Source organism: Scleropages formosus, chromosome 5 (assembly GCF_900964775.1).
Source record: "Scleropages formosus chromosome 5, fSclFor1.1, whole genome shotgun sequence".
NCBI classification, from domain to species: domain Eukaryota; kingdom Metazoa; phylum Chordata; class Actinopteri; order Osteoglossiformes; family Osteoglossidae; genus Scleropages; species Scleropages formosus.
Window position 1 is genome coordinate 34711601 of NC_041810.1, and position 23030 is coordinate 34734630.

Below are 23030 nucleotides of genomic sequence, written 5' to 3' on the forward strand. Positions count from 1 at the left end.
AATGAGGAAAAAAAAGACTGTCACAATAGCTATTATTGGTTGAATGGTATTTTAATTCATTAGTGGGGAAAATTTTTGAAAATATGACTATACAAGTCATTTAGTTGCAAATTCATGTTTCTGTAAGCTTCAGTTTTTGTGTGTGTGTTTTATATATGTTCATTTTACAACACATGTTTAAAATATTTTCAGTGAATTAATGAAGAAATTTAATGTATTTCCACCATTATCCTTAATAAGATAAAAAGGTAGTTGTGTGTCCTTTGCTATACATGCTAAACCACTGATGGCCTTAAAGCAGTTTAAAATGAAAGTGCTTTTCAGGATAGTACTAAAATACTAAACCCGGCAGCAAAATAAAGAAGTGGGACAAAGAAGTATAAATGTTTATGGGAATTTTTAAAATGCCATTTATTTTATAAGTAAAGTGGTATTACAGATGCTATTGTTATTAAACCTTTAAGAGATTTGTTTTTTATATTAAAGTATTTTAAAACATTTTATAAATATGAGTTGTGCATACACATTGAACTGTGGAAATATCAGCGGGGTGTTTATCGAGCGGACAAAACATAATTTGTTAAGCACTGTTTTAGGGCAAATTACAATTTATCAATATTTTAGCAGCATAACCATTAAAAAGTTCACATTATTTGTTATGACAACAGGTTGTTTTATGTGGTCTTAACCCTTGGGTCATGCTTCAATCAAATGTGTTCCATTTACATTTATCTTAAATGTTTTCCCCCCATCAGATTGCCAAAGACTACTCCACTCTAGGCATGTAAAATTATCACCAGTTTTACAGAATTTTACATTTTATTCACGTATTATACTGTGTCCAGAAAGATCTAGACAGTCATACTAAAAGAATGACTGAGTCTGTAATAAAGACTTCTATATGAACCACACTTTCCATATGGACCACAACAACAAAATATTACTGCTTAATTATTAAAGTTAAAGGATCAAATGCTAGATTGAAGAGCTTTGTCTCTCATACATACAGGAGTAGGATCATTTCAGGTAAAGGATACCATAATTTCTAAAAAGAAATGCAGACTTTGTGTGAGAATGAATGAATGAAACTTTATTAATCCCAAGGAAATTCGGTGTGGTTGCAGGCACGCACGCACACACACAACACGCACGCACACACACAACACACACACACACACCATATAATTATACAATGTACTTGCACCATACTGTATGGCATACATACAGTGAGTAGTCATACATTCAACGTCATATAAATAAGTGCATAAGGTGTGTAAATTAATTAGTTAGGCGGACAGATCAAGCAAGTGCATTTACACAAGAGGGCATAGTGCAGTGTGGTGATGCAAGATCACTGTGACTAGGTGAATAGGAAGTTAAAAAGTGAGGAGAAAAAAAAAACCACAGCACTGGCTGACTGATTTTTTTTTCTAGCGGTTTGATACTGTACTATAATCGGGGCTTTTATTTTGAAATTCGTTCATCCCTGTGCCAACGGTAGTGATTAAAGCACTTCCGCGCTGTCCTCGCGCGCGCTTGGAAGAGCTCACCAAGTTTGTTCTGGAGATGAATCTCAAGGAGAAAAGACGAAGTCCTCCAATTAAAGTGCTTTCGAGTCAGCTGAGAGAAGGTAAAGAACATATCGGGCCAAATGGAAAGATGGTGTGTACCATGAATAGACTAGGAGTGGAACCAGGGAGGAGTGCTCCGCTGGAAGTGTCCGTTGCGTGGATGCAGGGCACCGTATTGGACGTGAACTCTGAGAACGGGGCGCTGGTGCTGGACGAAACGGGCACTTTCTCCGTCCTAGGAGTGGACAGTGTCCCCAGAGGAAAGACTAGTCTCTCTCCAGGTGAGTTCGCAATGAAAGCCGCTGATGTTGGCACTCTAACACACTGAACTTTGAGTAGCGAAGACATCTCTCATTATTTCATCCATTTCCTCTAACCACTTGTTGTTCCGGTCGCGGAGGAGGTCTAGGTAGCCCACACACACACACACACACTACTATGATTTCGACAGTTTAGCGTAAACCAGTTCACCAAATTGCATGCTTGGACTGTGTGGGAAGAAACCAGAGCACCCAGGGGGAGCCCACACAAAACAGAGAGAACATGCAAACACTTAAAGACAGAGCTGGATTGAAACCTACACACAGTCTATGCGGTTTTTCTTTTTTTATTGATTAGCAAAAGCAAAAGCAACAGCGATGGATCAGCGTGAACACTGAAACAGAGAGATTATGAACACATGATGTATTTCAAAACTGTGACGAATACAGTACTTGTCCGAGACGACATTACCATAAAACTTTGTGTTTATTATACAATGTAACAAATATTTAATGTTATTTTTTCCTAGCAGAAGAAAATTCATCCTTTGGGTCATCTATATACTGTTTTTTCAGACCACACTTCCCATATGGACCACAACAGCAAAATACACACACACACACACACACACACACACACACACACATATTTTCAGAACCGCTTGTCCCATACGGGGTCGTGGGGAACCGGAGCCTACCCAGCAACTCAGGGCGTAAGGCCGGGGGGGAGGGAACACACCCAGGACGGGACGCCAGTCCATCGCAAGACACCCCAAGTGGGACTCAAACCCTAGACCCACCAGAGAGCAGGACCCGGTCCAACCCACTGCCCCACTGCACCCCCGCACCCCCCTGTAGGAAGATATATTGAAGGTAAATACAAAGATGGACAAACAATAGAAACATCATTAGTCCAGTATTACTGCTTAATTATTGAAGTTAAAACAATTAAATACACAGACGTCTTAATATTGATTTCAAAAGGTATGAAGTGATCTGTTTGGAGACCATCAGCATAATCACAGCCCTTGCAGTTCCTTGTCATCAATAGACCATTAAAACATACATTTCTGTGTGAAATCTACTGGCATTCCACAAGGTGTTCCTGGTTGTTGCAAAAATTAGATATTAGCTTTATATGTATATAATCAGGGTGGTACAGTAGTGCAGTACCTGGTATGTTTGAGTCTGGGTTTGGGTCTTACTCAGTTTGGGATTCCTCCCACACTTCAAAGACATGGTTCAAGTTAATTTCTGATTCTAAATAGCTCTTAATGTGTGTTTGTGTGTGGTAGGCTAGCGTGTGGTGTGGATTGGCATGCTGTTCAGGGGTACCTTGAATAGTCTAGCACTCTGTGCTTCTGGGATAGGCTCTGGACCACCATGGCCCTGACTTGGACAAGCAGTTATTAGCAGCAAGTGAGTTTGTGCATAATACTTCAGTCATCAAACTGTTGTCCAAAAAAACTATTTCCTTTTAAACAGGCTACAACATTTTTGGCTTTAACTGAAACATGGCTGGGGAGCCTTAAATAGAATTTGTAATTTGTCTGAATTTGCCCATTCCCGTGCAGGCAGATATGTGATGGTGATGGGCATACTTAAGGCCTGTAATCCTGAGCCAGTTCTTCGTGCTGTGAAGATAGCAGACCTCTCTGAGAACATCACCCACAGGAAAATGTGGAAGTTTGAAGTAGAAGACCTTCAGCAAACACTGGGATAATCTTTCTGTGACATAAGAGATATAGCCAATAAAATGTTAGTGTTACTTTATATCTAAGATGTTGTTTTCATTTGGCCTTCAAACTGGGTACAGTGTCCAGTGTAACCTGCAAATATAAACTAGTTGTAAAATATTAACTAAACATGTGTATAATATAAGCTAAATATGTTTTTCTGTTCTAGCACTGTGTTTGAATTTAACTTATTAATTATAACAGCTGAAGTTTGTGTTGTGAATGAATGATTTTTTTTTGGAAATGAATAAATTCATATTTTTTAAAATTTTGTAATAGGTGTTTTATGTTAAGGTCAAAGTTTGCTGATCATTTTATACCTGCAAGCTCCATTTCTCCCTGAACACTTCAGTAAGGAGCATTACACCTCATGCAGTGCTATATTCACCACATAGCCTAAACATGGATAGTTTAGTTTATAATATTTCTAGCAACTTAACTAAGCCTAGATAGGTTAATAAAATTATCTATGTAGTTCTCATCCTAGGGAAAGTCTGCACAGGAAAAGTATATGTAACGTAATAATTGGGATTATTTGTGCTGTGTATACATATACTTGATAAGCAATTTCACATGTAATAGAAATATGACTTCTGTAAACATGCTGTTGGCTAGAAATTTTGAGCACAGACATTTAATTGGAAGGATATTTATATCCTGGGTAACTTTTACAATTTGTTGGTAGTGGGTCTCATGTACCTCACATAACTCTAGCAGAAGAAGACCAACTCAGCTTTAATAGTATAAGATAAAATAAAGTCTCTTCAAATGTTTTGGTGCTGCACTATAATGCATGATTATCTGCAGTTAAGAAGGTACTGCCTGTTCTTAACATACTCTTTGAAGCACTGGAATAATCCAAAAAAGGCAAGGAAATAATTCACATTTAAAAATGCACAAGAACCAGTGTTGGCCAGCAATGCCTCATGGCATAAGTGCATCCTACAAAATGAAGAAAATTCTTTTAAAGAGCTTAAAGAAGTATGTAAAATTCAAATCGGATACATTTGTGTAGTCAAATTATTGTTCTTTTGCTGTTTAACACTTCTGGAAGTTTAAGCATAAAAGCTATTTAATTTCACACTACATTCTTTTTAATTAATACAGAACATTTCATAGTTCACTTGTATTATCAGGTAAAAAAAAAGTGCATTACACAAATGTACAGGGTGCTTCCTGTTGTGGATACATTACATTAATAAAAAAGTTTGAAAAAATAGCATATTAGCATATGTAACACATAACAGTAACAAGTAACACATAAAAGGTTAAGGTGCCTCCAGTAAAACTATGCTTTCCTTCAGTTTCCTCCATGTACAGAACTTGGTACAGACAAAGCCTAGTATCTCATACAAGGAGCAGTATAAATCAGTCCTCTCCCACAGGACCCGCATCTGGTGTAGTATAGCACAGCTTAAAAGATAGGTGATTACAAACACTGTATGCTTTTTTTACTTTAAAAATGTTTACTAGAGCATAGAGTCTAGCTATAGTTATAGGAAAACACTTTCCAAGCAGAAAAGCTATTTCTATGGCGATTATAACACCCAGTACTTTGAGTGGTACTTTTTGTTTGATCAGTTGCGGGAAATATGCATAGATCTCATTAGCCAAGTAATAGGTAAGAATCCCAATACCCCTGTAACTGCAACTCATTGCAACAAATTCTTGTGGAACCTGAGTAGTCTAGGATCCTTGAGGAGGGGTATTACAGTTGCAATGCAGTTACTTCTAAGGTACAAGGATGTCTTACAAAACACAGACACAGATATACATTTTACAAATATTCACACACAAGTCTGTATAGTTCATATACATATATTTGAAATGGTTTTCTTTCACCATAAGACAATACATTCCTGAGCCACAAAATTGATATCCATTTATACTAAAATATCACCAAATCCCATTAAAATACTCACAATTACTACAAAAGTTCACTTCGAGTTCAGGAATGCATAACAAATGTTACCATTGAAGCTAATTGTAATGTCTTTGACTTAATTCACCTTACCTTCAAAAGTTCAAAAAGTCACTTCTTATAATAAATAACTTCAAAAAAGTTGGGACAGTTGAGTGCTCACCACTGCATAACATCACTATGTCTTATGTCTTTTAATAGCACTTTTTAAGCATTTGGGCACTGTGACACCAATTGGTTCAGTTTAGCAAACAGAATTTTCCCCTCATTCATCCATTATGCAGGTTTTCAGCTGGGCAATTGTACGGGGCCTACATTGCAGTATTTTCTGCTTCACAATCTGTCACACATTCTCAATCAGGGACAGGTCAGGACTGCAGGCAGACTAGCCTAGTACCTGCACACTCTGCTTACGCAGCCATGCACTTGTAATCCGGGCAGAATGCGGTTTGGTGTCATTCTGCTTGAAAATACAGACACGTCCCTGGAAAAGATGACATCCAGATGGCAGCATATGTTGCTCCAAAACTCGTACATATCTTTCTACATTAAAGGTGCCCTCACAGATGTGCAAGTTACCCATGCCATGGGCACTGACACACCCCCATACCATGACAGACACTGACTTTTGGACCTGATGCTGATGACAGCTTCGACGGTCCTTTTCCTCTTTGGCCCGGAGAACACGATGGCTTTTTTCCCAAAAAACTATTTAAAATATTAAGTCGTTGGACCACAAAACGCGATTCCACTGTGCTACTGTCCAGCTCAGATGAGACCAAGCCCAGAGAAGTAGTGCTTCTGGATAGTGCTGATGTATGGCTTCTGCTTTGCATAGTAAAGTTAATATTGTTAATACGTTGTTACTAAATGGCTGTGTTCCAAAAGCTCTTAAAATCACCGTTATTAGACCCCTACTAAAGAAATCGTATCTGGACTGTAATAACCCATGTAATTATAGACCGATCTCCAATCTACCATTTTTATCCAAAATTCTAGAAAAAATCGTAGCGTCCCAAATTGCAAAATACCTTCATCACCATAATATATTTGAAAAATTTCAGTCTGGTTTCCGCACTGGTCACAGTGCTGAAATGGCACTTACATGTGTTGTTAATGATATTCTCATTTCTTCTGATGCTGGTTAGAGCTCTATTCTTATGTTACTAGACTTGAGTGCTGCGTTTGATACTGCAGACCATAGTTTCCTACTGAGTAGACTTGGAAACTTGGTTGGACTAAGAGGTACTGTTCTGAAGTGGTTTGAATTGTATTTAGCTAACCGTGAACAATTTGTATTGAAATCTGACGACAGCACCCCGTCCATCTCTACTACGGTTCAGTATGGTGTGCCACAGGACTCTGTGTTGGGTCCATTACTGTTCTCACTTTATATGTTACCACTGGGTGATATTATTCGCAGGCACAATGTTAATTTCCATTTGTATGCCGATGACACACAGCTTTATGTATCGTTCAAGCCTGATGATCCATCACATGTGGTGTCGTTAGCTAATTGTTTTACCAGTATAAAATTATGGATGAGTAATAATTTTTTTATCTCTAAATGCCAGTAAAACAGAGGTACTTGTTGTGGGTGGTGATGCTAAAACTCTCGACATAATCACACCAATCTTTACAACAAATGGTATTACCTTCAAGCATCCGGATTGTGTCAAGGATTTGGGTGTCCTGCTGGATGGAAAGCTGTCATTTGTATCGCATGTAAATGCTTTTACTAAGTCGTGCTTCCTTTAACTAAGAAGCATAGCTAAAATGCGGCGATTCCTTTGTAGACAGGATTCTGAGAAACTGGTTCATGCTTTTGTTTCCAGCAGGCTAGATTACTGTAATGCTTTATTGTTGGGTTGTCCGTACCAGACTGTATCCAGGCTACGGTTGGTACAAAATGCTGCTGCAAGAATTGTTACTAGAACTAGGAAGTATGACCATATAACACCGGTACTTAAATCCTTGCATTGGCTCCCGGTCTCTTATACAGTTGATTATAAAATCCTACTTTTGGCCTATAAGACAATACATGGCATTGCTCCGGCTTACCTTTGTGAGATCATTAATTTTTATATCCCAGGACGATATCTCCGTTCATTAGATGCAGGTTACCTTAAAGTACCTGTGATCAATAAGACCTCAGGTCGCGCCTTTAGTTATAGAGCACCTAGTCTACCAGTTACTGTCAGAAATGCCCCGTCTGTTTCTGTTTTCAAATCCCGACTAAAGATTTACATGTTCACTCAGGCATTCCACCTCGTAATGTAATTTGACCTGCCTTGGTTGTTTATTTTATCACCTTTACAAAAATGCATTTTAAATTTACTTAAGTAACAAATTACTAACTCTGTCCTATCTTCTCGTTGAGCACTACCTCGCTACATAAGACCTGAGGAGGCCAGCCAGTGGTGACAGACAAATCCCGTGCTGACAGAGGACGATGTCCATCTGTCATGACGATCGAGACGTTCCATGCCGAGCTGGGGATCCAAGATGCCATTTACCAACATTATAATTACTTGTTAAACACTGGCTTACAAATTGTTACTTTCTAGAATGCCCAGGAGGGGTGGGCAACCACTGGCCCGTGGACTCCCAGAGGTTTTTTCTCCTTCAACCTTCAGTTGGGAGTTTTTGTTCCTTTCCCCGGTGGCCAGTAGGTATACTTACAGCACTTATGGTAGCCATTATAGTTGACTTGTCTTCTTTGTTTGTATCAATTTTTCTTGCTGTATGCCTGTGTTAAAGTGCTCTGTGTCACTGCGTGAGAAGAGCGCTCTATAAAAAATAAAAATAATAATAATAAAGCCTTAACCTGCATCTGTAGATGCAGCGGCAAATGGTGGTGACTGACACAGGTTTACTGCAGTATTCCCAAGCCCATGTCATGATATCCATTTCAGGTGTATGACAATTTTTATGATGGTGGTGTCTGAGGAATTGAAGATCACGTGCATTTCAGAAGTTTTCAGCCTTGCCCTTTACGCACCAAGATTTGATTGGATTCCTTTAATGTTTTCATTATACTGTGCTCTGTAGAGGGTGAAATGCTCAAAATCCTACCAATTTATCTTTGGGGAACGTTGTTCTCAAAGTGCTGGATTATTTGCTGATACATGTGTTGGCAAACAGGCAGACCTCAACCCATCCTTGCTATCAAGAACTAGGCCTTTTTTGGAGGCTCCTTATATACTGTAACACAATTGCCTCATCTGTTTAACATCAGACCGGGGAGCACGGTGGCGCAGCGTACTGGGCTGGGTCTTGCTCTCTGGTGGGTCTGTGGTTTGAATCCTGCTAGGAGTGCGTTGTGACAGACTGACATCCCATTAGGGATGCATTCTCTCCCCCTCCAGCCTTGTGCCCTGTGTTGCCGGGTTAGGCTCCAGTTCACTGCAACCCCGCTTGGGACAAGCAATTTCAGATAGTGTGTGTTTCACATCACCTTGTTATTTCAAGTTGTCATATCACTAGTCTTAAACTACCCTGTGTGAATTTTTTTTGGAATGTTTTACAGGTGTAAATTTCAGAATAAACATACATCTTCAAAAAACAATGCAGTTGATTCGGTAAAACATGAAATACCTTGTCTTTATACTGTTTTTGTTTGAATACAAGTCAAAGTAAATATACAAATCACTCCTTTTTATCTTCATTAGCATGTTATATAATGTCCCAACTTTTTTGTAATTGGGATTGTATAAAATGATGTAGGATTAGTGACAGTGTTTCCTACATCATATTATAGGGCACTTTATCTAGGACTTGTCATTTAGTAATGTGCCTCTGTTCAAAGAATGAAACATTTGTATTAGGTACTTTAAGAAATGTATATTAACAATTCTTTACATTTTAACTATACACAGTACCATTCAAAAGTTAGGTACACCTAGGAAGACGTGCTCATATAAAAACAAAGTACTGTTAATTTAAGAAAAGCTACTTGAACAAAATAACTTAGCTTGATTCAAATTAGGCTTGTTAATGTTTGTAATCACTAACCAAAAACCACTTCACTATACAGTTTTAACTCATGGAAAAACATGTATCTTTTCAGTAAATTGTCTGCTATGTTAATGAAATTAGATCATTAAAAGTACATTTATAGAGGAAAACAATGTACAAGAATATGCCAAAAACTAACCTGAAAAAAAAAAAACTATTTCTTCCAAAATTTACTTGCAACTCATAACTCCCAACTTCTGCATCTGAAATAGAGTGAAGACTGTACGTAAAGCAACCTGCAACTGTCAAACTCTGGGATCAGATCAAAAATAGCTTTAAAGATAAGTGATTAAGTTTGATTAAGTTTTTAAGCAGACCACTTTTGAAAGACTTAGTTTCTAGTAAATGTGCACAAACTTTTAATTGGGACTGTACACTAATGTATAAATAGTACAACAAATGAGAAGTATGACAAACTGAAGAACCTATCCTTTGAAGTGGCAAATGTGCCCAACTTCCTGTAACTTAACCACGCCCTATATATTATCTGCAGACAGAGAACTGTGGTATCACAGGCGCTTGTACACTCCCAGGACGCTGTTGCAGTTAGGACACTGGTGAGTCACATCTTGCAAGTCATTGACACAGAATGGAATCAGACAGCAGCCATATGCGCAACTGGAATTAAGAAAAAAAAAAATAAAAATACATATATATATATATATATATATATATATATACATATCAGAATGTGTCAAACACGCAGAAGGGTTAAAAAAAACAGCCAGATGTATTCCGCTTTAGAAAAAAAAGTTATAAGAATAACTAAAAAATTATTTGTGGACTTGTATGCAGTTCATATTAAGAATTCAATGTGTGAACCCCATGCAGTAGAAATGGGGCTCGGTGCTAACCTACCCAAAGATGAAGAGACCTGCACATGCTAGCCAAGTCATAGTGCCTGCACTGTACTTCATTTGGGTCACCACCGTCTGCGAGCAGACTGGGCAGACGAGCTGTACTGGTCTGTCCCTGTACATGACACCCTGCTGCACACAGACTGTCTGCACAGACACTGGAGAAGAAGAAGGGCACATACATGCTATTAATGTGACACTGCATATTTTCATTGAAACATGCCAAGTAAACAAACTAAACATGCTTAGTTTCTCTCACTAACACACCTAAACATCAAAGTGTGGCTGTGACAAATCAGAGTGTGTCTGGTCCAGACATAAAGCAGTAGTGAGAGGACATAACAGAGCTGAAAGACAAAACTTGACAAGCAGAACAACTTCAAATGAACATCCCACACTTAAAATCTAGACAAGCACTCTACACAACCAGCACTCAGACACCTCTTCAGCCAGTGTCTTCTCAAAGAGTCTGTTAACTGACAGCATGGCCAAACACGGTGCTCGCTACCCATAACAAGTCAGCTCTAGGAGCAGATGTCAGTCTCAGGAGTAGGGTGTGGCTTGAGTCCAGCCTGCCTAAATCTAAAGTGTCTATGAACCACAAAATAAAGTAAATGTTTCCCTGGATTTGCATTTATTCTTTCTTGAGTACATACCCACTGGATTTGAAGGGGGCGAAGTGTAGGTTTGCATTGGATAGAGTGGTTGTTCCGGTTTTGCAAAAATAGTGGGAGAGGGCACAGGACCCTGTGGGTACTGTGGGTAAGGATTACTCATTGCTTCTTCATAGCAAGGTGGCTGAGGAAACCCCATCAGTCCCGCAGTCTCCAATGGAGGTGCACTTGCCATTCTGCCATAAAACATAGCATAAACATTAAGAATTTTTTTAATGTAGCTGAAAGAATACAATACATGCAATGATTTTACAGATATTTGGTCATACTGTATATTGAATGCACTGAGGCTACCAGAAACCCAGTATGACTCTCATGAATTCAACAGCTAGACAACTAAGATAGAAATCAGATAAAGGGAATTTAGATTTTTTTAATGGGTTCAGAATGTTTTAACTACCTTTTTATCAAAATTATAATTTACATTTCATACACACACATTTTCGGAACCGCTTGTCCCATACGGGGTCACGGGGAACCGGAGCCTAACCCGGCAACTCAGGGCGGAAGGCTGGAGGGGGAGGGGACACACCCAGGACGGGACGCCAGTCCGCCACAAGGCACCCCAAGCAGGACTCGAACCGCAGACCCACCGGAGAGCAGGACTGTGGTCCAACCCACTGCGCCACTGCGCCACTGCACCCCCTATAATTTACATATTTCCCTCCATTCTGTTCACTTTAATTTTACAGTTCAGTTTTGCATTCTCATTCTCCTTTTTGCATCAATTAATTATTGAATTTCTGCATTGCTTCTGGTTATAAGGAGCATCCTGTCCAAATATTAGACTGATTTTTTTAAGGCTCATTGTCATAAGATTAAGGTAACTGACCATTTAACTGTCTAATCAGTAGTCAATCTGTTTTGGCAAGCATAGCTCCAAGCTTTATCGGAATTATGCACTGCTCCTTATATGCAATGGGTTTCATCACATTGAAAATAATGTTAACTATAAAGACATTTCATGTGCAGCTCATACATACATAATTGTGACATCTGTAATGTATTGAGTCTTGGGCATGTAGCAACCGCAGAACTGCAGCTTCACTAATACAGAAATGAACCAATGATTTTACAAAACACTGAGGTATTTCTGTCATATTAAACTGCAGAAACCTAATCATGTGTCACTTTTGACTGATAATGAGCACAACTGTGCTCCAATAAATGTAACTGTAATAAAGTTTGTTAAAATGCATCTACTGTTGTGAGCTAATTGCATTAAACCACAGGCAGAACTTACCACTTCTAATTACCACCATTCTTTTATGAATGTGTGCTATTAGTATTTTACATTCTACTTTCCAAGCACTAACAAGTGACAACACTGGGATGCAATTGTGCTGAAAGGGCCAGCTGAACCCAGGGTCGACCCATTTATTATTATAAATGGGTCAAATTAGCCTTGGGTACGGGTCTGGGTATTATTTATATAGGTGTTAAATGGTTTTATAACATGGGTATTATTTACATTTACATTACATTTCCACTTCATGCACCGATGTTCATCACATGAGTAGGTGCATAAAACTCAGGATGGACGAATCCTGATCATCTTGCTACATTTTTTTTTTAAAAAGGTGCACAAACATTTACATACCATACAGGAGTAGTGGTTGTGAAAAGGCTTATCTGGGCATGATCATAAAGTTATGGTGCATGAACATTTATACCATACATGAATTATTTAGCCTTGGATGTCTAAATAATACAGTAATACACAGGGTAAGATGTTAAAACCCTTGTAATTTTAGCGCAAGGGTTTTAACATCTTACCCTGTATATTATTGCATTATTTAGACATCCAAGGAGGCTCTGTCACAATGGTAGACTTATTACACTAAAGTACTTACAACAAGTATTTACCCAACCAAACTACATTACAATCTGACACATTTACTCAGACATACACACACAGCAAGCAGTTCAGAGTTGTCGGCTTATTTGAAACGCTTGTTTGGAATGTGGGAGGAAACGGGAGCATCCGGGGGAAACCCGTGCAAAGAGAGAGACAACATCCGAACTCCACTGGGTAGGCTTTAATGCACATGTGAAGGCACAGCCCAAGCGCGTGAAATCCCCTGCTTTTTGAGTTGCTACTTTTCTAGCCCAGTCTCGACATCGGGAATCTCTTGGAAATCACCTTCCATCCGAGAGAGCTTGGAAAAAAATAACTTAATATATAATACCGTAGCGCCGTGGGTTTGGATGGGGCGGAAGAAGGACGCAGAGGCAGCGTTTATTTCTAACGTTTTATTCGAACACCGGCACACAGCGAAATAACGCTCTTGGTTCGAGGACCCCGTTTCCTCCAGGACCTGCCGTCTAGCCAGCCTTCCCAGCCTGCTTAGCGCCCCCAGGCTATCTCCTCTTTCTCTCTCGGCAGACGCGAACACCCCGTTATATCCCCCGTACGTCACCGAACGCTAACCAATTACAATAAAACACATTTCTCGCTCAGAACAGTAACGCGGGTCGTTACAGTACATAGCTTAATATAAATTAACTGCGCTACATTAACATTCTTCTACAAAAATGTCAAATTTACAAGAGGAGTTTACATCTTCGGTGCGTTTCCCGCAACGTTTTCAATTGTTTTTAGAAAACAGCAAAAAGTGTTTTCACAGAATTACACAACATATTTTTACTAATAAATAATGTATACAGACGCTTTAGTCCAAAGCGACGTACATCTCAACAAAAGTACAATTTATACATCGCATTAAGAAAAAGAGACAGCTGCAGAGATATGACTCAAGCGTGGCGTGGTGGCGCAGCGGGTTAGCCCCACTCCTACTCTTCCCTGAGTCTGGGGTTCGAGTCCCGCTGGGGATGCCCTTACGATGGACTGGCGTTCCGTCCTGGGTGTGTCCCCTTCCTTTCCACTCTTGCGTCCTGTGTTGTTAGGCTCCGTGACCCCATATGGGACAAGCGATTCCGATGGTGTATGTGACTCAAGTAAACCTAGTTTGTTACCTACCACTTCCTACACCGAGGTTCATCATTGAAGGAGGTGCATAACACAAGCTAACCAAATCCTGATACCCTCCTACCATTCTTTTTTTTTTTTTTTAAAGAATATTATAAGATACACAAGCAACCAAAAACAATGCCGGAGTAGTGGCTGAATAAAGGCTTATCTGGTGATGCTCATGAACATGAAGTACGGTGCATGAACATATACACCGTACATGAGCTGGAGAGATATTGGAAAAGGGTCCGGAAAAGGTGTGTTTTCAAACCCTTCTTGAATGTAGACAGAATTTCCTCAGTTCTAAGTGAAATGGGAAGGTCGTTCCACCACAACGGAGCCAGAACCGAGAACCTTCGTGCTTTTACTTTTCGTGCGCGGGACCATCAAGCGAGCAGAAGTAGACGAGCAAAGGGGTCTAACTGTGGTGTAGCGGTTGATCAAGACCTGTCAATAGCTGGGAGCAGTTCTATTGATGCATTACAATAACCAGGGTCTTGATTTTAACTGATAATAATTTACTTAACTTGACCCGTGTTGATCGATAAGTTGGCAACTTAACGACATAACTTATTTCAGTCGTTATTATAAAAAATTACAATAATATTATAATAAATTAATACGACCGTGTAGGTAGATAAATCAGCCTGGTAAATAAATAGGTGTAGCCAGGCAGTAAGCAACAATAAATGTACTTGTTCAACAAGTACTGTATATATTACTAGCTAAAGTAATAGGTAACAAATTGTTGTTTCGGTATCACACACACACACACACACACACACACACACACACACACACACACACACACACACACACACACACACAAGGTAAATTCCATGGAACGATGAAATACTTATAAGTCTTACCGCTGCGCACCACAACTGGTGTGTGCAACTTAAACTTGCGCTTGCTTTAGTAAAGAAGTTTGCGAAGTAATTTAGCGTTTTAAAAACAGAAAAGCAGCTCGTCACATACCCTCGTCTTCTCGTCCAGGAAGTCTAGTTTACATAGAAATACAGGAACTGTCAAAAAAGCGTAGAGCGGGTCGTTGTTGGCTGATTTATTTATTTATTTATTTTAATTAATGAAGCCGTTGTTTACCCTTTGCCCTTAACTTACAGCGTAACGGTGTCACGTGATCCTGTTTACTTTGTGCTGCGCTTACTTTTGGAAAATTTCTGTCTCATTTTCATATGAATTTTTGATAAAATTAACTTGTAAAGTATTATGTGGCAGCTTCTGTAAACATCTAATTGATGGGTTCTGAAACTTTGTAATATGGGCGCACATACAGTCCTGCAAGCGACTGCCTGCAGAGTGCCATCCTCACATTTTGTTTAGCAAGTCTTCTGTTATATAAGCAAGGTACATTTCTGAAAAATGTATAATTTTTTTGTGTCTAGGAGAGGAGAAATTCAGGGTATGCGCAGCTGTGTGTACTATCATAGTCATCAATCCCTTACTGATGGGAGGGGGGCACCTTGAGCAAGGTACACACGTCCCTTCAGACACTCCACATCCCTTACTTCGACCTGTTCCTGTGCAAAGCTTTCCTTGATCTATTTTGAAAACTTTCAGTAAGAAGTCAGGAATTTCTGTAACGCCGATGTCAGGATATCGTATATAGCTAATGGGCAAGATGAATATGGAACATTGATTGTAGCCTCATCGCTTCTGCGGCCATTGTTCAGTCTTCTGCCAAGTTTCCCAGCCATAGGGCAGCTGGTAGGAGTGGTTACAACTCCTGCCTTTACAGCAAAGGTTTTTGGTTTGAATATCACCTCCAGCTAAAGTACCCTTACGCAAGGTACTTATCCGACTATTCTGCCCTGGCAGTGGTGTTCTGAACCAAAGCGTTGACAGATAGTTAACAGAACTAAAGCTCCATCACACGTTCTTCTTTGCACTTGTCTGATGATGCACACTATTTGACTTTTTTTTCTTTGCGCTTGTGTGATGCACACTTTATTTGACTTTTTTTTTTTGTAAAACTAAAAGAGAAAATACAAAGATACAAATTATAAGTAACTCACAAAATATCACAAATAACATACATCTTTCACCTTATAAACATCCGTTACCGCATTCAAACAGCTAAATAAACAATCGAAGCGCATTAATGACGTGCAGGCATATTATGAAAATAACTGCACAGCTCCGTTAGCATGCCATCAGATCGACAGAACATCAATCTTTAAACATTTTTAACATGTCAATATCGGGCCGGCCATCTTTCATCAAACTAACACAAAAGAAGTATTACAGATGTTTTCAGAATAAAATTAGTGACTTACGGTCGTATCTACCCCGAGGATTGAAAACAAACAACAACGCGACTCTGGATGCCGATCAGAGTCTCTTCTTCTGTGTGGTGTCCGAAAAGGAAGGTACACCGTTCTTTGGAGGTTTCCCTGAAACAAAGCACTGGAACACTTGAAGTGTGCAAACAAAGAGTTTATTAAGAACAGTAGCTCGCGTCACAAACTCACTTCACACCGCGGAACCTCATCTGCCTCCGCGCGAAAAAAACCCCCGTTATATAGTGCCCCCAATAACGGTTCCCGCTTCTTTTAGGAGCTAACCAATAACAATTATCTTTTGTCAACTTACACCCTACAGGCCGGCAGGAACCTTTCTTTTACAAAACTCTCAAGGATTCGTTCTTGGTGTAAAACACCACAGTCTGTAACTTTTTAAACTTCCAGTTACGTTCTAGAGAGTAGTGCGATAACATTTTTCCACCACTAGATGTCACAAACGTACTTCTTAAACAAATCAAAAATCAGCTTATAATGAGAAATAAACACTGCACGGTACACCGACATTTATTAATACCATCACTTACTTAACTGGTAAGCACAGATAAACAATATATTTCTGCTACCATTACTAATTATGAATTTATGTCGTTTTTCAATAATAAATTAGAGAATATTCGCGAATCCATAGTGCCCTCTAATTCGGTTTTAGCCAGCATAGGCGATTCTGACGATGATAATTAGTTGTCTGCACCATCTGAGATGAGTAGCTTCGATGTAATAACTGTAGAAGAAATTATTGTGCTAATTCGCTCTATTAAAGGTACAACCTGTCCTTTAGACCCAATCCCCACTAAATTACTGAAAGCCGCAGTTTCCGTGCTTGCAGAGCCTATTATTAATATTGTTAATACTTACGTCATTACTAAATTGCTGTGTTGCCAAAAGCTTTTAAAATCACCGTTATTAGACCCCTACTAAAGAAATCAGATCTGGATTGTAATAACTCATGTAATTATAGACCCATCTCCAATCTGAACCACTTGTCCCATACAGGGTTGCTGGAGCTTAACCCAACAACACAGGGCATAAGGGGACACACCCAGGACAGGACAGGACACCAATCTGTCACAAAGCACCCCAAGCAGGACTCAAACTCCAGGCCAACCAGAGAGCAGGACCCAGTCCAACCCACTGCGCTACTGCGCCACCATGCCCCCCCCCTCCCAATCTCCCCTTTTTATCCAAAATTCTAGAAAAGATCATAGTTTCCCCAATTGTACACACACATCATCTGAACCCACTTGTCCCATATGGGGTCGCAGGGAGCCAGAGCCTAACCCAGCAACTCAGGGTGTAAGGCTGGAGGAGGAGAGGACACAATCAGGACGGGACACCAGTCCATCGCAAGGCACCCCAAGCAGGACTTGAACCCCAAACCCACTGGAAAGCAAGACCTGGTCCGCGCCTGCGCCCCCTCCCCCCCCTTCCCAAATTGTAAAATATCTTAATCACCATAATATATTTGAAAAATTTCAGTCTGATTTCCGCACTGGTCACTGCACTGAAACGGCTCTCACACGTGTTGTTAACGATATTCTCACCTCTTCTGATGCTGGTCAGATCTCTATTCTTATGTTACTCAACTTGAGTGCTGCATTCGATACTGCAGACTATAGTGTACTGCTGACCAGACTTGAAAACCTGGTTGGACTAAGAGGTGCCGTTCTGAAGTGGTTTGACTCGTGTTTATCTAACCGTGAACAATTTGTATTGAAATCTGACTACTGCAACCCCGTCCATCTCTACTACGGTTCAGTATGGTGTGCCACAGGACTCTGTGTTGGGTCCATTACTGTTCTCACTTTATATGTTACCACTGGGTGATATTATTCGCAGGCACAATGTTAATTTCCATTTGTATGCCGATGACACACAGCTTTATGTATCGTTCAAGCCTGATGATCCATCACATGTGGTGTCGTTAGCTAATTGTTTTACCAGTATAAAATTATGGATGAGTAATAATTTTTTTATCTCTAAATGCCAGTAAAACAGAGGTACTTGTTGTGGGTGGTGATGCTAAAACTCTCGACATAATCACGCCAATCTTTACAAAAAATGGTATTAGCTTTAAGCGTTCAGATTGTGTCAAGGATTTGGGTGTCTTGTTGGATGGGAAGCTGTCATTTGTATCTCATGTAAATGCTTTGACTAAGTCGTGCTTCCTTCAGTTAAGAAACAGCTAAATTACTGTGACTCCTATGTAGACGGGATGCTGAGAAACTGGTTCGTGCTTTTGTTTCCAGCAGGCTGGATTATTGTAATGCTTTATTGTCGGGTTGTCCATACCAGGCTCTATCCAGGCTACGGTTGGTACAGAATGCTGCTGCGAGAATTGTCACTAGAACTAGGAAGTACGACCATATAACACCAGTACTTAAATCCTTGCATTGGCTCCTCGTTGCATTTAGAGTTGACTATAAAATCCTTCCTTTGACCTCTAAGGCAGTTCATGACATTCTTCCAGTTTACCTTTGTGAGATTATTGATTCTTATATCCCAGGACGATATCTTTGTTCATTGGATGCAGGTTACCTTCAAGTACCTGTGATCAATACAACATCTGTAGGAGGTCACACCTTTAGTTACACAGCACCTAAACTATGGAATACTTTTCCACTTACTGTCAGAAATGCCCTGTCTATTTCTGTTTCCCAATCCAGACTGGAGACTCATATGTTCACTCAGGCATTCTATTTGTAAACACACACATTGTCTGAAACTACTTCTCCTGAGCAGAGTCACAGTGAGCCAGAGCCTAACCGAGCAACACAGGGCATAAGGCTGGAGGGGGAGGGGGAGGGGACACACCCAGGATGGGACACCAGTCCATCACAAGGCACCCCAAGCAGTATTTGAACCCCAGACATACCAGAGAACAAGACACAGTTAAACCCACTGCACCACCACACCCCTGTAATTCCATTTTCCTGTGTCTGTTTTTACCACCTTTATACAAATGCATATTAAATTGATTTAAGTTACAAATTACTAACTCTCTTCTTTCTTCTTGTTGAGCACTGCCTCACTACATAAGACTTGAGGAGGCCGGCCGGTGGTGACAGACGATTCCCATGCTGACTCAAGATGATGACCAACTACCATGATGAACGAGACGATCCATGCTGAGCTGGGGATCCAAGATACCCTATAGCAACAAGATCATTATTACTTGTTAACTGGCTTATAATTGTTACTTAATCTAGAATGCCCAGGAGGGGTGGGAAACCACTGGCCCTTGGACCCCCAGAGGTTTTATTTCCCTCAACTTTCAGTTGGGAGTTTTTGTTCCTTTCCCCTTGTGGCCAGTATGCATACTTATAGCTCTGTAAAAGTAATATATTATGGTAGTCATCATTAGTCAACTGTCTTCTTTGTTTGATGTATTTGTTTATGTTGCCTTATGTCTATGTTAAAGCACTGTGTCACTGCGTGAGAAGAGCGCTCTATAAAAATAAATTTAATTGAATGAATTGAATGGATGTGTTTTATTTAAATGTGCAATTTCACCCCCTACAAATCATTAATGATTCACTTCAGGTTTCTGTTTAATTTATGGCTTCTGGTTTTTTGCTGTGTCTGTTACTGGTTTGGAGAAGTCCTCTTTACATTTCATCTATGATGGGCCATTGAAGAGAGGTCCAGCTGGGAATCTTCAGGGTTTTTTGTACAGTTGGGGAGATTATAGAATGTTCTGAGATGCAGTTACATTTACATTTATTCACTTAGCAGACGCTTTTCTTCAAAGTGACTTACAATGGATACTATGTAGTGTTACTAGCCCATATACCTTATTCACCAAGGTGACTTACACTGCTAGATACACTACTTACAATGGGTCACTCATCCATACATCAGTGAAACACACACTCTCAGTTACAGTCAGAAGTTGATCTCGCCTAGTTTGGCTGAAACTGACTTGGATTTCTCTGGTGATCTAGCAGAAGAGCAGTGCTCAGATCCCAGTTTAGCTACCTAAAGCAGAGTTGTCTTCTCTATAGGCAGAGTGAGGACAGGCTTCAATTGGTTGTGCCAAAGAAATTTAGGAAAGTAGTATTGGAGCTTGGGCATACTATACCCTGGGTTGAACACTTAGCCTACTCGAAAACACTGGAAAGAATAGGTAAACTTTTTTTTTTTTTTTGGCTGGGATTGCATGAGGAAGCAAGGGAATTTTATAGATCTTGTTCACAGTGCCAGTTGTCAGGAGGGAAGGCTATGGCATGTGCCTCTTTGATTCCACTGTCAGTAGCAGATACTCCTTTTGAAAGAATTGGTGTTGATGTAGTCGGCCCTGTGGAGAGAAGCAAATCTGGAAACAGGTTTATCTTGGTCATTTGTTATTATGCAAGTAGATATCCAGAAGTTTTTCCCTTGAGGGAGGTGACTGCCAAACAGGTTGCCATAGCACTGCTCCAGTTTTTTTTTTTTTGCAAGTGGGTATCTCTCAAGAGGTTCTAACAGACTAAGGCCCTAATTTTATGAGTAAAACCCTCAGACATGCCTATGAACTTCTAGGAATTGGGCGTATCAGAACCGCTCCTTACTACCTGCAGACTGATGGATTAGATGACCGGTTTAATCAGACTCTGATAAACATGTTGAAGAAGTTTGGACACTGGAAAGAACTGGGATCAGTGGTTATCCGTCTTATTGTTTGCGTACCATGAAATCCCACAGGCTTCAACAGGATTTTCCTCCTTTGAGTTGACAGCATTTAGGACTCCTTCCATTCTAAAGTCTTGCTGTTTGGGATTCATGGGGCACCTGCAACATTCCAATGTCTAATGAACCACATACTTAAAGCCACAGAGGGCTTTGCAGCAGCATACTTGGATGACATTGTCATCTATAGTTGTAGCTGGGAGGAGCATCTACACCATCTGCAACATGTCTTGTCCCTGATAAAGCAGGCAGGTTTGTTCATCCACCAACAGAAGTGTGTTTTAGCTAAGGAGGTAGTTGCCTACCTTGGCTATGTGTTGGGCCGAAGGGTGATCCATCATCAGGTGGGGAAGGTGGAAGCCATAATGTCAGCACAGAGGCCAACCACCAAAAAGCAGGTTTGTTCTTTCCTGGGACTTGTGGGGTGGAATAGATGCTTAATTCCTAATTTCTCAGAGAAAGCGGCACCATTGACATAACTGACACGAAAGTGCCATCCTAACAAAATTCAATGGAATGTGCTTTCACTCCTGGGTCTTGCAGCCTGTCCGAGTGAAAGAGTTTCTCGCCATTTTCCTTCGTGGTTTGCTTCAGATTTAACTGAAGTTTACACAGCAGAAGGTGCTTGTCGCTGTTAGTGTCTCCATCTTAACATCGATTATAGACTTCCTCAACCTCTGGTTGATAGTAATGTGGTCCATTTGGTTTCTGGTCCTCCCATCTGATGATATCCACGCCAGTTTGTGTATTGTTTCATGCTGAAAGATTGTTCTGCCTATCACTAGCCCGTTTCCAAGAAACAGGTCTACAAAACATTGTCCATTGTCATTTCTCTCTTCAACTCCTTGTCAGCCCATGCTAGCTTCAAACCCCTTGTTGCTAGGACCAATCTTTACATTAAAATCCTCCATCACAATCAAAATTTTGTGTTATGGGGTCTTGTCTATCTGTTCTTGTAAACTGCCGGACAATTAGTATTTCTCCTCTTCAGTGGCTTGTTCTGTGGGCGCATAGCACTGAATGATGGTGGTCTTCACATATCTGGAGAAAAATCTTGCTCTGATGATCCTAGAGTTGACTTGCTCCCAGCTTCTTTGTCTGCTTGTCCATGATGATACCTACTCCTTCCTGATGTTGTCAATCTGTGCAGCCTTTTTCTCTCCTGAGTAGAATGCGAGTACTTGAATCTGTCAACCTCATTTTGCTGATTCCAAGAATGTTAATGCCATATGTTGTAATTTCTTGCACTATCTGTGCTACTTTTCCTGTCTTGTACATAGTTTAAACATTCCATTCTGCAACTCTTACTTGCTGTCTCGGTTTAGACAGAGGCGGCATCAGAAACGCAATTTCTTTCCATGTTGCATCCCTGCTGGTCATGTTCAATTTCAATTTATTTTTATAGAGGGCTCTTCTCACGCGGTGACACAGAGTGCTATAAGACACAGGCATAAAGCAAGAAAAACAGATACAATCAAAGAAGACAGTCAGCTAATGGCTACCATAATATAATACTTTTACAGAGCTATAAGTATGCCTACTGGCCACAAGGGGAAAGGAACAAAAACTCCCAACTGAAGGTTGAAAGAGAAAAAACCTCTGGGGATCCACGGGCCAGTGGTTGCCCACCCTTCCTGGGCATTCTAGATTAAGTAACAATTATAAGCCAGATAACAAGTAATAATGATATAATTGTGATAGGGTATCTTGGATCCCCAAATCAGCATGGAACATCTCGTCAATCATGGTAGTTGGTCATCACCTTGAGTCAGCATGGGAATAGACTGTCACCACAGGCCGGCCACCTCAAGTCTTATGTAGTGAAGCAGTGCTCAACAAGAAGAAAGAAGAGAGTTGGTCATTTGTAACTTAGGTCAATTTAATATGCATTAGTATAAAGGTGGTAAAAAACAACCAAGGTAGGTGGAATATGATATCACAAAATTTGATATGCTCTTGAAGAAGGAGGCAGGTGAGGATGTGGGCAGGAAAAGGTAAAGGGTGGAGATGTTGATGCGGATCCCTGATGTGTGA

At 40.2% G+C, this 23030-nt stretch overlaps 2 protein-coding genes across 5 annotated transcripts; one reads left to right on the forward strand and one right to left on the reverse strand.

Moving 5' to 3' along the window:
• Nucleotides 1–1508: 1508 nt before the first annotated feature.
• rmi2 (RecQ mediated genome instability 2) lies at nt 1509–4012 on the forward strand. Its single transcript, XM_018749686.1, has 2 exons — nt 1509–1852; nt 3406–4012. Exons 1-2 carry the CDS (start codon nt 1567–1569, stop codon nt 3552–3554), a joined length of 435 nt encoding a protein of 144 aa, XP_018605202.1. The 5' UTR covers nt 1509–1566; the 3' UTR covers nt 3555–4012.
• A 5559-nt stretch (nt 4013–9571) lies between these two features.
• litaf (lipopolysaccharide-induced TNF factor) lies at nt 9572–16425 on the reverse strand. Of its 4 annotated transcripts, none has more exons than XM_029252312.1 (4): nt 16305–16425; nt 11019–11212; nt 10364–10520; nt 9572–10123 (listed from the first exon to the last, which is right to left on the reverse strand). In XM_029252312.1, the coding sequence occupies exons 2-4, from the start codon at nt 11209–11211 to the stop codon at nt 10015–10017; spliced, it is 459 nt and encodes a 152-aa protein (XP_029108145.1). In that variant the 5' UTR covers nt 11212; nt 16305–16425; the 3' UTR covers nt 9572–10014. The 4 variants fall into 4 exon arrangements, with proteins under 4 accessions (XP_029108145.1, XP_029108144.1, XP_029108146.1 ...); XM_029252311.1 differs by lacking the exon at nt 16305–16425 and adding an exon at nt 14986–15880; XM_029252313.1 differs by lacking the exon at nt 16305–16425 and adding an exon at nt 14877–14974.
• Nucleotides 16426–23030: the final 6605 nt, after the last annotated feature.

Bases quoted from the DNA above. Each gene is read 5' to 3' on its own strand.
- rmi2 (XM_018749686.1), top strand. From the start codon at position 1,567: ATGAATCTCAAGGAGAAAAGACGAAGTCCTCCAATTAAAGTGCTTTCG. The intron at 1,853-3,405 runs GTGAGTTCGCAA...ATTCCCGTGCAG, and splicing joins AAAGACTAGTCTCTCTCCAG to GCAGATATGTGATGGTGATG.
- litaf (XM_029252312.1), bottom strand. From the start codon at position 11,211: ATGGCAAGTGCACCTCCATTGGAGACTGCGGGACTGATGGGGTTTCCT. The intron at 10,521-11,018 runs GTATGTACTCAA...CTTCTTCTCCAG, and splicing joins GCCCCCTTCAAATCCAGTGG to TGTCTGTGCAGACAGTCTGT. The intron at 10,124-10,363 runs GTAGGTTAGCAC...TCTTAATTCCAG, and splicing joins GCAGGTCTCTTCATCTTTGG to TTGCGCATATGGCTGCTGTC.